Here is a 15,109-nt window from a genome sequence, read left to right as displayed (position 1 = left end):
TTGCTGCTAGTCTCACAGTTGTCAGGCTAGGGACATGCAATGACAGCATTGCAGAGGAGCCGCACTGAGGTTTTTATGAGTAGGTTTAACTCAGATTGAAAATTATTGATTCAGAGCTGGAAGTTTTGATGGCCATTTCAGGGACCTCATTGAAACTGCCCAGGATCACCCAGCTAGGTCTTTCTGACTCCAGGCCCAGTGATCTAGTCGCCGAGACATCTGGCTGCCTCAACTGTTAAAGTGAGTGCCTGCCTTTTCTGTTCTTTTCTGAAACTGCTTGAAACTTTATCTTCTGAGTCTTTAGAGAGGTATAATTAATCCCACTATTCTGGATGCTGTGGATGTGATGTGGGTAAAAAGCTAAAGCCTGTCAAAGACCTAAGGTGAAGTCTTCTCCTGGTTTTGAGGATCTAACCCTTCCCCTGTTATAGCACTTATCCTGAGTGTTTCTGGAAGAAAAAAACAAAAGTGCAGAGGACCAGATTCCATGTAGTTAATATTCTTTTTAATATCGTTACCACTGACCTTTAAAACATCGTTCAAGTAGAGTGGATTAATGACATATTTCATTACCCTCAACTGTGTTCACAAGACGAATGAAAAAAATGAAAGGGATTTTACGCGGACAGCAAGAAGTCAAAGAAAAGGCCAGTGCAGAAGGATGTGTCTTGCCACTGCATCTCCCTCCAAGAGCAGAAGGTAAAAGGCAGAAAGCATGGGTGACTCGGGAGGCTGTGCATTATATTCATAAGGCAATATAAAATTGTAGCAAAAAGGAAAGTGGGTTACTAAGGCTTGTTAGGTTAGGGGGCAGAGAATAAATCTCCAGAGCCGACTTGGAAAAGGCCACACTTGGAAAAGCAGTATATTATTGTGCTGCCGACCCAGCAGCCATCAAAACAGTAACCAGTAAGTATCACCAGACAGAAACACACTGGTACTGGGAACATTTAGGAGTGACAAAGGGCTTTGTAAGTGATCCTCCAAAGAGCAGAGGAAGAGAGACAAGGATGCCCCAAACATGTTAGAGCAAAACAGGAAGCCGCTCCCAGAGAGAGAGCTCTGGGTTTTCTATGGGCAGCCTCCTGACTATGGTGTGAAACCAGACACCGGTAATTGCCTTTGGCTACTGAAGAAAAACCAGAAGGCCTCTGGCAGTGGGACCTTCCCTCTCTGACCCTGCCATGGATGTTCTCCAAGCTTGTCTGTCAGGGTTAGAAAGAGCATTCACTTGCTACACTCCATTAATTTAGGGTAATGCTTCCTTGGTCTTCCCTTCTGCCCTCCACACTTCCTTAAAGAGAAAATAAGGAAGATCTAACAACGTCGATATCTGAAAACATTCACATGATGGCAACTGTCTCATTAAACTTTAATTCCGTTTCTTTTAAACAGGGTGTTTCTAAACAGCTAAAATCAGACTATACAGGAATTATATACATTAGTGCAAATGTGTACAATTGGGGCTTTTCTAAGAAAGTTACATGCCAAAGTGGGCAAGTTTAGACTCAGAAAATTATTCTGCCACAAAAACCAACAGCCCCCATATTTCCGTGGCCAGAGAAAGTAACGAGAAGGAGCTAAAGTCTAGGAACCGTTTTTGCACACAAACATAGATTCCACTAAGTCTGTAACAGCTTCTCCAGGTCTGTGTGTACTTAGAGAAATACATGGGAGCTTACTAAGCAAGCTCAAGCAGTTTTCTAATTACCATGTGCACGTGACATTAAAACATTGGTAGGGAGTAATTGGAAGAGTTTAAATTCAGATTCTAAGAATCACTCCACTATCCTTTCCTAGCCTAGTTAATTGTCTCTCCTTGTCTGATCGCTGAGGTTGCTAGCTAAAGATCTGTTATTTAGGGAGATGATGATAAAGCCAGTTCTTCATTCTTTAAACTGTGGGGGGAGAAGGGGGGACGGTGAGGGAGATGGGGGAATCTTCCTCAGACATGAATTGGAGAATACAAAAGTGATATTGGAGAGGGAGGCAGTATGTTGTAGAGAGAGACAGTGGCCTTGGGCAGGAGGCCTCTCCCAGCAGACTTCCCAGATTCCCCTTAGCTCCAGAGAACTTCTTACATTTCCCTTTGCTTGCCCAAGAGGGACTAAGTTTTCTGTTTTAAGGTCCCCAGAGCCAAAACCCTGCTCCCTGAAAGACAATGCTCATTGGTGAAAAGGGGCTGCCGACAAGCAAGCCTCCAGAATTCATGGAGGCGGGACGGTGTCCTGCAAGGACTGTTTGTGGACTGGGCTCCACGCTGTGACTTTTACTTCATTTACTTTCATTTGTAAGACAGTTAGACTAGATCATCCCTATGGCACATTCCTGTTCTATTCGGTGAATGCTAATAGTAATGGTGTGTGGAAATCTGAACAAAAATAATTAGTAAAAATACCTTGTAAAAAATAAAGCAAACCCAGGCATCCCGGTGTGAAAACTTAGTGGATATATCTGATTCCACCAGCCATTTAGGGCCAGAGGGTGGATTGGCAATACAGTGTGGCCCCTGACAGTGAAAAGTACAATTCCTTTCATGCAAGTATTGGCAGTCTTCTGAAAAGTGTCTGGAAAACTTAAGAAAAAATACAAACCGAAACCCAGTTCCCCAAGCCAGCCCCCAGGCCCCACCATACCCTCTGTGCCCAGTGCCTCGGCTCCAGGTATGCTGGGATGGGGAGGATGGAGGTCAAAGTGAGAAGCCCCTGAGCAGCATCCCGAGCTTTCACTTCCAGGGAGGCTGTATTTGGTCCTGAGCAGGCTCCCCTCGACCAGCATCCACCGCAGCGGGCAGGATTAAAACCAGCAGGCTCTGGGAGCGTGTTCCAGCACTGAACCTACTTAAACAAAGCTGTAATCTCTTCTGATTTCATGGCATCAGACAGAAAGCTGAGCTCGTTGCATAAGGTCTCATATCTAAAAGCCATCCGGATCTGGGCAACATTTGTCTTTCGAATATCATTTCCTTCAGGTCCTTCTTTATAATAATTTGGCCCCAGAAATTTTTGCTTTTCCTGTAGAAAAAGTAAAATACAGGTTTGGATTTGGAAAGTCAATTCAAGGAATGTCCCATCCTCACTATCTTTAAGGCACATCTCGAGAGCTGGGGATACAAAATCCAAAGAATCCTTCCTCTAAGCGGCTTGGAGTCTCAATTTCTTGCATTTCCTAACGTGACTCGGTTGTTAGTACGTCCACCCTGCCAGCAAAACTTTTGGAGTTTCGTGCCGAGCCTGCTGCACTTGGCATTCGTGGCTTCAAGAGTGGAATGGCCAAAGATGGATTTAGATAGGTCCTGGAGGCAGCCTGCGCTAATAACTAATAATACAATTACTAGGATTTCTATCCTGTTTTACGGTTTGCAAAATTAAATAATAATAAAAATAAGAAATTAAGTGAAGTTAGTATGATATGATACAATAAACATCAAGCACTTATGTGTTAGCCATTGGGCTAAGCACTGAGGATACCAATAGGAAAAAACTAGTCCCTGCCCTCAAGGAGCTTACATTCTATTGGAGGACAGTACACAAAAGGAAGCTAAAAGGGGCGAGGTTCTCCAGAGGAGCTCCCAGAGGGTACCTTGTATGGAGAGGGGGGAGCATGATGATGGTATGAAACAGGAAGGTCTTCAAGATCAGACATTGTCTTACCAATGTTTTCTGTCTCCCTATCATCCTTCCCAGTACCTTTTACACAGGAGGCACTGAAAAGCATGTTATTGAAGGTAAACCTGGTCTGAAGAGACCGTGGGGACAGAAAGACCTCAAATGAAGGAAATGTCTCAATCTGGACACTTGGAGCTACAACAGGCAAGGGGCCGCTGCTGAGGATGACGTGGAACTTCTGCCTCATGAGAGGGAGGGACCATTGGTCCCAGAGATCAGTATCCTCCCAAGCTGGCCAAAAAGGCCTGGCTGACTCTGGGCAGCTGACTGGCTTCGTGACAATGGGGACGGAATACCTGGGTCTAAATCCTGCCTGAGCCATCTACCAAAGTCCTCTGGGACCTGGTTTCATCTGTAAAATGAACCATCCCACCGCCTTTTGTGAGCTTTGCAAGCTTGAACACGCTGCGACAGAGACAAGTCCACGCTGCCCACTACTGCCTGAATCCACACCGGGCCTCCAAAGGACTTTCCCATGATTTTCCCTCCCAAGTCCCCTCCCAGCCGGCAGACCCCACTCACCTTGTGGGACAGCCCACTCTGGAGCACGCTGTTTCGAGCGATCTCACACAGGTCACACGTGCTGAGCTTCCACACTTGGGCTGCGATCGCATATTCTTCCATGAGGGCTTCCTGTAGAAAGACAAATCAGCCCCCACCCCAAAGAATAAATAAAACACATTTGTTAGGCTGTGGAGCCTGCGGAAAAGCCTGAAGCCAAAACTCAAAGCAGAAACCCCCCCCTTGGCATTGACTTTTCCAGCAAGAGACTTTGTTAGGGACCTTTGAGGATGCTAAAAAGAAACTGGGAAAGAAAGCCTTCTAGTTTCCTGACTCGCAAAGGCTTCCTGAAACTGAATCCATCAAACCTTTATTAGGCTCCTACAAAATAGGCCACCTGAGAAGAACTATGGAATACTGCGTACGGAGATAGTCCAGGAGTCAGGAAGGAAGACCTGAGGAGTTCAAATCTCATTTCTGAGCCAAACTGGCGGAGGCTTTCTAAAGCTTTATTCAAGCTGCAGAAGATCTGAGGATCATCATGGACGCAGGCCATGCTCTCCACAACCAAACGCTCCTCCCTGCTGAGGGTACAAAGATGGTGGAAGGGAAAGGCCGTAGGTTCAGGAATCACCAGCAACATGGCTCCCTAAGGGAAGGCTTGGAATCCACTTCTTGCCATCACTACCAGTTATACTAACGGCCTCATAATTGCCAAGTCCAATGGTCTTTTCTCAATCCTGATCTTCCTTGACTTCTCTGAAGCATCTAATGCCATTGAGCATCCCCTCCTGAATATTCCCTCTTCCTTGGATCTTCAGCCCCAAAATCTCTCTTGGTTCTAGCCCTACCATCTTGCCTCTTCCTTGCCTTCCTGTGGGTGTTCCCCAAAGGCCTGGCCCTGAGTAGGCCCTTAAATGTTTAAATAGTGAGTGATTAGTAAAATTCATTCTCAGGAATCTAGGTCTTACTGTTGGAAGGGACTGACACATTCGGGGGGAGGGGGAAGGAGGAAAAAGGCACACACAAGCATTTATTTAGCACCTACTATGTGCCAGGCACTGCACTAAGTAAGCACTTTACAAATATCTCATTTGATCCAACACTCCTGGTATGCCCATTGTACAGTTCAAGAACTGAGCCTGAGAGAGGTTAAGTGATAAGAAGCATCAGGGGTTGTATTTGAACTTGGGTCTTCCTGACTGCAGGCCCAGTACTCTGTAACCCTCAACTCATTCAGATAAGAACGGTCACGGTTTGGGGGATCGGCCAGTGGTGAGAAGCCCCTCCCCAGTGCTCACCTTGGTATAATGGAACTGCATGGGGTCATCAGTGGAGAGGGAGACCTGGAGTCCTTTGTGAAGAAACTCCCGCAGTGGGTTTTTGGAATATTCTAAGAACAAGCTGTTGTTGCTCAGGGGAGACATGGCGATGGGGATCTGGGCGAGGTAATAGAGGTACTGCAAGACCGGACTCTGGGAAAAACAGAAGAGGGATCTGTCATCATCCATCAGGACAGTTCCTGATAACAGGAAAAGGGGGCCTCCGCTTGCTGTGTCTGGGCAGGGTTTGTTTCCAAAGAATGTGCGAGCTCCCGCCAAGCCACAGGTATGCGACTCCCCGGGGGCTCCCTGCTGGAGGGTCCCCTCAGCCCGAACCCTCCACGTGCCCGTGGCACCTGCCGCTTGAGCCCCTTGGATCCTGGGGATTTCCCTGCTCTCTCTCTCTGGGTGCAGCCCTTTTAACCTCTGTCCAACGGCCATACATGATAAAAGGAAGCCCTCCCCAGCGCGGCCTGGCTGAGTTTTCCCAGTCCCAGCTCCAGAGGAGGAAGCTGAATGTGTCCCAGGAACGCAGCTGAGCCCCAGTAACGACTTCTCTGGGCCAGAATCGGCGGCCTTTGGTAAACCATCTTGCAGGGACAGCCTGGAATCCCAGGAGACTGTGGCCGAGTCATCGGGGAGAAAAATCTCGCTAGAGACACCATCCCACTTAACCCCTTTATGGTCTTGGATGCCAGTGGCCGTGGTCCCTGACCCAGCTAAACTGCTGAGCCTCCATGAAACGTAAGCAGACATGAGAAAGGATAAATAGGAAAAACTCAGAAAAACTTAAGAAAAATGTTATGAACGATGTAGAGCTGTTAGCAGAAGCAGAACGCTGCCCACGGGGGCCCCAAGGACTGGAAACTGTCACCAGCACACTTCAGAGGCCTGCCTATGAAACCAGACGCCTTCCTCTCAGTGGAGAGATGGCCGACCATGGGTTTGGAATGACGGCTGCATTGCTTTGCTTAAGCTGTATCTCTGTTACATGGAAGGGCTTGATGAGAAGGGTAGTCCCTGGGAAATGACCTTTGTTTTTGAAGCACTGATAACATTTTTTAATAATCCAAAAAAATGGAAATCATTGAAACCTAGTTCACGTAAGACCAGACTCATTCACCAATGGATTGGAAGAAGACTGAGAAATTTGAATAATATGTACAAATCTTAGGATCCGCTATGGAGACCTGCCCTCGTTTATCAGCATTGACCATCTCCCAGCATCTCTCTAAGACCAGCCCCCCACAGACCATCCCCTTTCTCAGTAGGACACAGATAGGGGGGTCAAGGTCTGCTAGACCCTCCCCATTTCAATCCAAACTTTCTTAAAGCCCGTGAGGCCCTCAGAGTGTGCTGAGTACAGCCAAAAGCTTGCCAGGAGGCTCCGAGCAGTGAGAAGGCAAAGTTGGCTTTCTCCCCGCGGAACCGCTCAGCAGCAGCCAGGCGCGGGGTCCCACCTTCTTGAGCAGCAGTCCGTGGGAGATATTGTCGGCAGTCAGGAAGGCAGAGACGAGATGTGTGATGGAACCGGCCTCCCCACAGTGAGGCCGGAACAGGAAGGTGCTCATTCCCCGCTCCCTGTGGAACAGAAGGAGCCACTGATGACCAAATGGACATGGGAGACCTCCAGCTCCATCAATTACTCCCTAGTGGGGAAATTGTTCCCCCTTAAGGAAAAGAGGAGAAAAGGAGCCAGTCACCAAGTCTAGGGATTGGGAGGGACATCACAGGGTACCTAGTCCACTCATAACTGGACACAAAGCCTCTGTTGAGTGATCCAGAAGAGCACTCATTTCTTCTGACAGAATATGAGCTCCTGAAAGGGAACTGCTTTTTACCTTTATTTTGTCTCCCCAGTGCCTGGCACATATTAAGAGCTCAAATGCTCATTGCCCTGCCTTCCTGCCCTGTCCATTGACTTGAAGACTAAGGTCTTTAAGATCTATCACCAAGCCATCCTCTTTGCCATTTTTGCCTCTCTGCTCCAGCTCATCCTAGATCTTCTCATCTCCACTCAAGACTTCTCTCCTGCCCCACTCTCAAACCCTGTAGGCTTGCCTACATGTCTCCAAGATCCCCACGGCCCTCTAGGCAGCCATAAAGGGGTGGCCAGCAAAGTCCCGTGTCCTTCAGGAGCCTGGCTCAGGCCATGCCCCAGGGACTGCAGATTTCCTACAAAGATGGAAAACGGGCCTCAAAGATCTCTGCTGGGGCTATTTTATTCATCAAATATGTAGAGTAATTAACAGAGCTCCTGTGGATAGAGATCTGACTTTTAAGAGCCAATAGGGACCAACCACTGGCTTCAGGGGAGTCAAATATTGAGAAGAGATGAAAAATATTGGGAAAAAAGGAGAAGACAGCCAAAAATTGCCAAGTATGATGGAGGAAGAGGGAAAAAAAAGATTTCCCTATCCTTCCTCAACCCTGCTAGCCGATTTCTTCAGTCTCTCTTTTTCATGGCTAAATTCTACTTTCCATCCTTTTCTCCTCGTCTAGACTTTTTGGCTTCCAACCTCATGATTCAACTGAAACTGCCCTCTCCTAAATCACCAAGGATTTCTTTATTCCCGTGGTTAAAGGTTCAACTCAGAAGCAAGGGGAGGGCAAGGTTAGGAATTAGAAGTTGGGAATAACAGAAGGCAGAGTTCTAAGTGTTTGGTAGCAGGCAAGGGTCATGGGCAAACATGTGGAAAGATTCGAACTAGAATCTAGACTTGGGAGAAGAGCATTATGGTTAGCCACATTGAACTCTGTGAATAGGGGAATATGGAATATATATACTCCTCGTGGGCAAGGACTGCTCACAAACAACCTGAGCCATTTTTGTCCTTGTATCTCCATCACTTAGCATAGAGCTGGCACAGAGTAGGCATTTTAATGTGTTGTTTAAATAGCTTGTTGATTTTTGGAGGAAAATGGAGGACTGGGAAGGGAAAGAACAAGGTTAGTTAGAGCTAGGGAAGGGTTAAGTAATAAGGAGATGGAGGACAAACTTAGGGGTTAGACCCAAGAGGGAATAGAATCAGAGGACAAATTTAAAGCATAGGAAGGGAAGGAAAACCAGAGGTCAGGGTAGGAACATGGAAAGATTTGGAGTTAAAAGACTTGAGTCAAAGTCCCACTTCTCTCACTTACAGGTTATGTGAATTTGAGTAAGTCATTCCACTCCCCGAGCCTCAGTTTCCTCATCTGTAAAATGAGGAAGTTGGAATGGGTCCTAAGGTTCTTTCTAGTTCCAGCCCAATAACCAAGGATGACATTTGGCTAGCCCTGCTGGGGTTAGGTCAAGAGGTAATGCCCGAGCACCTACTTGCGGAGGTTGTTGAGCACCATGATGTTGGCATACATGTAGTACAGATAATAGCTGTAGGGCGGGTTCTGCTCACTGGTCCAGATGTCTGGGTTAGGGCTCTTGTCCGAGAACATGTGGTCACTGTGTTTGGACTCGTCATCCACACTGTCAAATCCTGTCACCTGGGGGGGAAGAATAAATCCTAAACACCACCCAGCCAGGACTGCTGCAGAGATTGGATTCCCAACCAGTGATTTCTGCTAAGGGGTTACTCCTAAACCCCAGGAAAAGCCCCAAAAAGCCACCAGAGTTGCAGAACTGGGAGCCATCTTTGTTGGCGGGGGCGGTAAAGGCAAACCTCTTCATTTCTGTCTCTTGTCTGTTTCTGTCTGTCTCTCAGTCTCTCATTTCCATCTTACCATCTCTCTTGTCTCTGTTTCTGGCTCTGGATCTTGTCTTTCTGTCTCTTTCTCTGGCTCTGGCTATCTCTGTCTCTCATTTCTATCTGTTTCTCTGTCTCTTTTTCTCTGGCTTTGGCTATCTCTCTCTCACTCTGTCTCTTCTCTGTTTCTGTCTCTCTGTCTCGATCTCTGGCTATTTGTCTCTTCTCTGTTTTCTCTGTTTCTGTATGTCTCATTTCTGTCTCATCTGTTTCTATCTCTGTCTCTTGTCTTTCTGTCCATCTCTGCCTTTTTTTCTCTCTCTCTCTCTGGCTATCTCTGTCTCTGTCAGTCTCTTGTCTCTTATCTGTTTCTGTCTCGATCTCCGGCTATTTCTGTTTTTCTTCTCTGTTTCTGTATGTCTCATTTCTGTCTGCCTCTTGTCTGTTTCTGTCTCTATCTTTCATTTCTATCCAACTCTCTTTTTTTCTCTCTCTCTGGCTATCTCTGTCTCTGTCAGTCTCTGTCTCTTCTCTGTTTCTGTCTCAATCTCTGGCTATTTGTCTCTCTTCTCTGTTTCTGTATGTCTCATTTCTGTCTGCCTCTTGTCTGTTTCTGTCTTTCATTTCTATCCAACTCTCTTTTTTTCTGTTTCTCTTTCTCTTGTCTCTTTGTCATTTGTCTCTTATCTCTGTCTCCCTCTCTCTTCCCTTTGTTTCTCCCCCCCCCACCTTCCTAATCTTCATTTCTCTTTCTCTGTGTCCTACTCCCAAACCCACGATGTCACCCATAACCTGGTTTTACCATATTTTGTAGCAGCCATATTTAGTGAATATCATCTTTGTTGCTGGTGCTTAAAGTCACTGAATTAGCACTTTCTATTTTTAAGAAAAGAAATCCTGAGGTGGGTTTTTTTTTTTTTTCAGGAAGGAAGTCTAAGCAGATAGATCCTGTGCATCGGTGACCCTCTAGACCACAGTTTCAGTTTCCCACATCCTACTCCCTCCTCCTGCTCACATAGGAGGGTCTGTAAAATAAATGGAAGCCCATAAACACATGTGTCTCCCTAATGTGCCCACTAGAGGGCAACCATAGCATTGGCCAGTTTTTCATCTCTAGCCAGCTAAAGGTGCAGAATGAAGCTGGGATTTTTTAGAAGAATTTGGGCCCTTCATCTCTGGGATATGGACCACCCAGAATGCTGGGAGAGATAGTAAGCCTGGAGGGAGAAGGAGGAGAGGACACTGGGGTGTGCGATAGCCACGAGCTTTATTCCTTGGTTCAGGAAACAAATGTGGCCAAGAAGCAGAGTGCCCAGGAGGGAGGCAGGCAGGGTGATCTCATGGTCCCCGACTCTTCCAGACAAAGAGACCCACAGCAGAATGCCCTGACTTACGTATTTGAGGAAGAGGTGAAGTTCCTTGTGATCCCTGGGGTTGATCGTGGCTTCGAAAAGAGGCAAGAAGATGTTCTCCAGCATTTTCCCAAAACTCGGAAGCAGCTTTTTGGATCTAAATATGTCACTGGAGGATAGAAAAAGATGTGGTTCTGGACTCCGCTACCTACTCTCCTTTGCCCAGGGCAGAGACAAATGCCTGAGTAACCAACCAGCCCCCTGCCCAACAGGGCACGTCTCCGTATGTGGGGTGGGAGCAACCTCAAGGCTCACCTACCCCAAGAGCAAAAACCCCCTCTAGAATATTCCCTGGCAAGCGCTTATCTCCCAGCTTCTGCCTGAAGATCACCAGTAAAGGGAAGCTCACTATTGCCTGCAGCAGCCTCTCTTACTTCTGACCATCTGGGATGTGAGGAAGGGCTTCCTATCATCAAAATCTTACTCTACAGCTTTCCCCTTAATGTAAATGGTTCTCCAGCACCTAGGACAGTGCCTGGGATAGAGGAAGTGCCTAAAAATGTTTGTTGATTTACTGATTGATTGAAGTCTTCCCTATGTATGGCGACCTCCCTAGGAATCCCGATGGCTTCATCTCCATCTCCTCCTAACTTGTTAACTTGGGAAGTACTTCTGGCCTCCAACCGCCATTCACTCTCATGTGACTCCTACCTGCTTAACTCCCCCATCATCCTCTGCCCTCTTCTGGTCTCTGCCTGTGCCCACCTGGCTCTTCTGATCTCTACTTCTTTTCCCCACCCCTAGTTGACCTTAACTTTGACGTTACCCCCCAATCCAGCAGCTTGACTCCCCAAGGTCCTCTCCAGATCTGGGAGTGCAAAGTCTCAGGTCATTGTAAATTCCTCTGCCTCCAATTTTTATCTGATTTATCCTGGGAACTTCAATCTATCTTTGATGTTTAGCAATCAGGACCCCACTACAGGACTCCGTTCACAGGATCTCTGAGGGAAGCATCCCTAAAGAAAAGGCCCATGTCCCCACTCTGAGATACTTTTCTCTAAACAAACTCTCATGTGGAGGAGAAAGACCTAGAGTATCACCTGGGAGCCATCGTGTGAGTGAACTAAAAATCTAAAAAGTCCATCGAGTGATTATAGAACATCTAATCACTAATCTAGTTGGAAGAGCTATTTAAGGTCATCTAGTCCAACTCATTCATTTTACAGATGAAGAAACTGAGGCCCAGGAAAGTTAAGTGAGTTGTCCAATGTCATACGGGTAATAAAGGTTTTTTTCAAAGAATTTAACCCAGTTTCTCTGGTTTCACAACCAGTACTTTACAAATTAGGGAACATTTTCACACCAACTTTAGGGAAGAAGCTTTAAGTCCAGAGCTAGAAAATGGAGCACACGACCAAAGCTTGGGAATGAAGAGGGGAGAACATGGTGCCAGCTGGATAGTAGAACCTTATGGTGGTAGTAAGAGGAGAACGTAGAAGGAAGGGAGGAACAGTCACAGCTGGAACAGTAGGGGATGAGACATGGGGAAGCCCAGTGAGCAGGGCCCTCACTTACTAGATTCTGGGGACCTGGATGATCCAACGCATATTTGGGGAGTAGACCTTGTGATTAATGAACCACCTGGCCAGGTTGAGCCATTCTCGGGGGGAGCGCCCATAGATGGAGAGGCGGGGTTCTGTATACTGGTATTTGCTCTCTTCCAGTTCCCGAGCCACTTCCTGTGGCCAAAAAAAGTTTCCAGGTCATTTCAAGATCATTCTTAGCTCTGAGCAACATCTAGAGGAGACGATGGACTATAATATTTATGTCATGGAATCCCTGACCTAAGAGGAACCTGAAGAGATGATCTTATCCAGCCCCCTGCCACCCAATCATTTTAGGGGATTTTTGTTATTTATTCCAGTTGTGTCTGAATCTCTGTGATCCCATTTAGGGTTTTGTTGGCAAAGATAGTGGAGTGATTTGCCATTTCCTTCTCCAGCTCATTTTACAGATGAGGAACTGAGGCAAATAGGTTTAAGTGACTTGCTCAAAGTCACACAACTAATAAGTATCTAAAGCCAGATTTGAACTCCTTGAAGATGAATCCTCCTAACTGTGAGTCTGGTGCTCTATCCCCTGCACCACCTATCTAACCTATCTAAATTAAACTCTCTTTCTAAGCTTAGATTTAGTTAAATAAGTTAAATACCTTTCCAATGCCAAAAAATCATTTAGCATGGAGATTCCAAAGCTCCCTTAGCCATTTATTTTGATATGGGGAAGTTCTTTGTTAGAGCAAACCTAAGTACTTTATGCTGTATGCCACTTAGTTCATTTGTCCTCTTCTCAGTAATACTGCCCTTGGGCTAAAGGTCTATCAGAAACATCCCTGGGAGCCCCGAGGAGGCTGCTTTGGGATAGGGCACAGCAATCCCTCAGAAGCAGACACAACTACCAACTGCATCTAGAATGGTTCTGAAGGGAAAGAGACCCAAACTGGGAGGCACCTAACCTGTGATCTGCTTCTGTGTCTACTGGATTCTTGTACTAGACTTGTGTGATACTGGACAAACCAATTCCTCTAAGCCTCAGTTTACTTCACTGTAAAATGAGGGGTCTGAACTTGGGATCCTCCAGGATTGCTTCGAGCTCTAAATCCTATGCTCCTATGAGGAGGTAGGACCAGATGAGTCTGAAGGTCTCACTTATCTCTGATGCTGTTCATCTCTGGACCCAAACACTGCTCTGAGCTTCCATGATTTCTGATTGGTGATAATCTAGGCTCACTCTTTTCTTCATTTGACTGATAAACAGAATATTATTTGTCCTTCATTTTTGAAGAGTACCAAAGACATCAAAGGATGATGTCTTGACATGTGCATGAATGAGATTGATGGGTAAACAGAACAGAGATCACAAATTAGTGATCCTACATTGATGTACAGGGAATTTGGCAGCTGAAATCTACTCATCTTCTGGCTAGGGAGAGGAGGGAATAGAAAAGAGGTCTAGCTGTGTTGAGGCTGGCCCATCTTTCAGATCCCAATTCTCTCCCACTCTAGTTGGCATCCAGCATGAGAAGGAAGGGCAAGTGGTAATAGAACTGGGAGGTTACTGACCTTGACCATCCGAGCAAAGTATTCTCCACCTAAGTAGTTTTCAGTCTTCAAGTACAGGTCCCGAAGCTCACTGGCTCCCACTGGATTATACTTGGAGTTGAATTTGTCAAACCTATGGAAGGTCTGCCGGCCCTGGAAAGAAGGGTCCCAATGAGTAGACATTCTGGCTGCTCAAAGAACCTCAGATTGAGGGTGAGGAGAAGGACATGAGATACCCTTAAAAAATAAAATCAAGAAGTCCCTCCTTATCACTCCAATGGGGCCAACTATGACCATGGGGATCATACGTCATCTGAGATAGTAAATTTTTACCATGTGGAGCCAATATGGGTCTCTATAACTTCCACCACTCCTGCTGGCAGTACCCAGGTGAATCAGCTTACCGCATGGACATCCAAGGAGTCCACAGTGAGGTCATAGGGGTCCATGTGAAGATCATCAAACACCTGTCTGAGTGTGATCTTCCTTCCTCTCTTCTCGGTGACAATCCTGTCAGGCTCTGTCTGGTATGTGTGCTTGATGAAGCGCAGCAGATGTTTCTGGTTCATACAGGCCGCGGCATGGATGTGAGTATCCACCTGAAGGCACAGCCCAACACCCCCACACCCATCAGGTTGGCAGGAGGCAGAGGAGTAACCCCAGTACCTTGTACGCCGACTACTCAAAATCACTGAGACAGAAGGAATCCATCTTGTTCCTTTCGACAAACTTCCAGAACACATTGTACCCAATATAGGCTAATCATCATAATTATTTGTGTGCGTGTCATTTTCCCTAACCCTTTCTTTTCCTTTTCATCTCCTTTCTTTCTCTTTCTTCCCTTCTCTTTCTTTCTCTTCTTTCCCTTTCCTATTCTATCTGATACTATCTAATCTTCTTTCTTCACACAACACTTGGTAATATGTCAAATTACAGTGTCTGACATTTCCTTTTGCCAGTTATCCACAGATTCAAAGCATTATCTCAGAATCAAAGATTTTAACATCATTTAGCCCCTGGATCTTATTTCCCAGAAAATGAAACTGAGGCTGAGGTAAAGCAATTTATCCGATTCATGATCAGAGCCAAGTCCCCTGGCTCCAAATTCAGACCTCATTCCAGGACACCACGATCCCTCTTCTTTAATGAGCAAACAGTTTAATTCATGGTCCCCCTGTTTGTTTGGCTTCTACAATAAGCCACCATCCCCCAGGTAGGATTCTACACACAGAGAATTCTTAGCCCACACAGTCAGCCTCCAGGGAGAGCAAACAAGGCAGAACGAAAGACACAAATATATACAACTTCCACCTAGTGACTAGTGACTGCTGTGAGCCGAAGACCAATTCAATTAGTGAAACATAAAGGGTCAGAGATTCAGAGGTGGAAGGAATCTCAGAGAACATTGAGGACTGAGTTCAAATTTTGCTTTTTGTTTGCTTCCTGTGTGAAGCAGATTGCTTCATCTGCTGAATCTCAAGTTAC

The 15,109-nt window shown here is 46.2% G+C and overlaps 1 protein-coding gene across 2 annotated transcripts in view; it reads right to left on the bottom strand.

Moving 5' to 3' along the window:
- Positions 1-488: 488 nt before the first annotated feature.
- Positions 489-15,109, bottom strand: part of AMPD3 (adenosine monophosphate deaminase 3) — an 82,053-nt gene continuing 67,432 nt past the window's right edge. For both annotated transcript variants that reach the window (XM_051964790.1, XM_051964789.1), the window contains exons 7-15: positions 14,029-14,223; positions 13,646-13,777; positions 12,099-12,262; positions 10,566-10,692; positions 8,808-8,971; positions 6,952-7,072; positions 5,471-5,644; positions 4,191-4,301; positions 489-3,014 (exon numbers count right to left, since the gene is read on the bottom strand). In XM_051964790.1, coding sequence (XP_051820750.1) covers positions 2,838-3,014; positions 4,191-4,301; positions 5,471-5,644; positions 6,952-7,072; positions 8,808-8,971; positions 10,566-10,692; positions 12,099-12,262; positions 13,646-13,777; positions 14,029-14,223 — 1,365 coding nt within the window. In that variant the 3' untranslated portion in view covers positions 489-2,837. The remainder of the gene's footprint in view (positions 3,015-4,190; positions 4,302-5,470; positions 5,645-6,951; positions 7,073-8,807; positions 8,972-10,565; positions 10,693-12,098; positions 12,263-13,645; positions 13,778-14,028; positions 14,224-15,109) is intronic.

The sequence above is a fragment of the Antechinus flavipes genome, chromosome 6, assembly GCF_016432865.1.
Source record: "Antechinus flavipes isolate AdamAnt ecotype Samford, QLD, Australia chromosome 6, AdamAnt_v2, whole genome shotgun sequence".
Taxonomy (NCBI): Eukaryota; Metazoa; Chordata; class Mammalia; order Dasyuromorphia; family Dasyuridae; genus Antechinus; species Antechinus flavipes.
The sequence above is the reverse complement of the archived record's forward strand: the minus strand, read 5'-3'. Positions and strand labels throughout refer to the sequence as shown.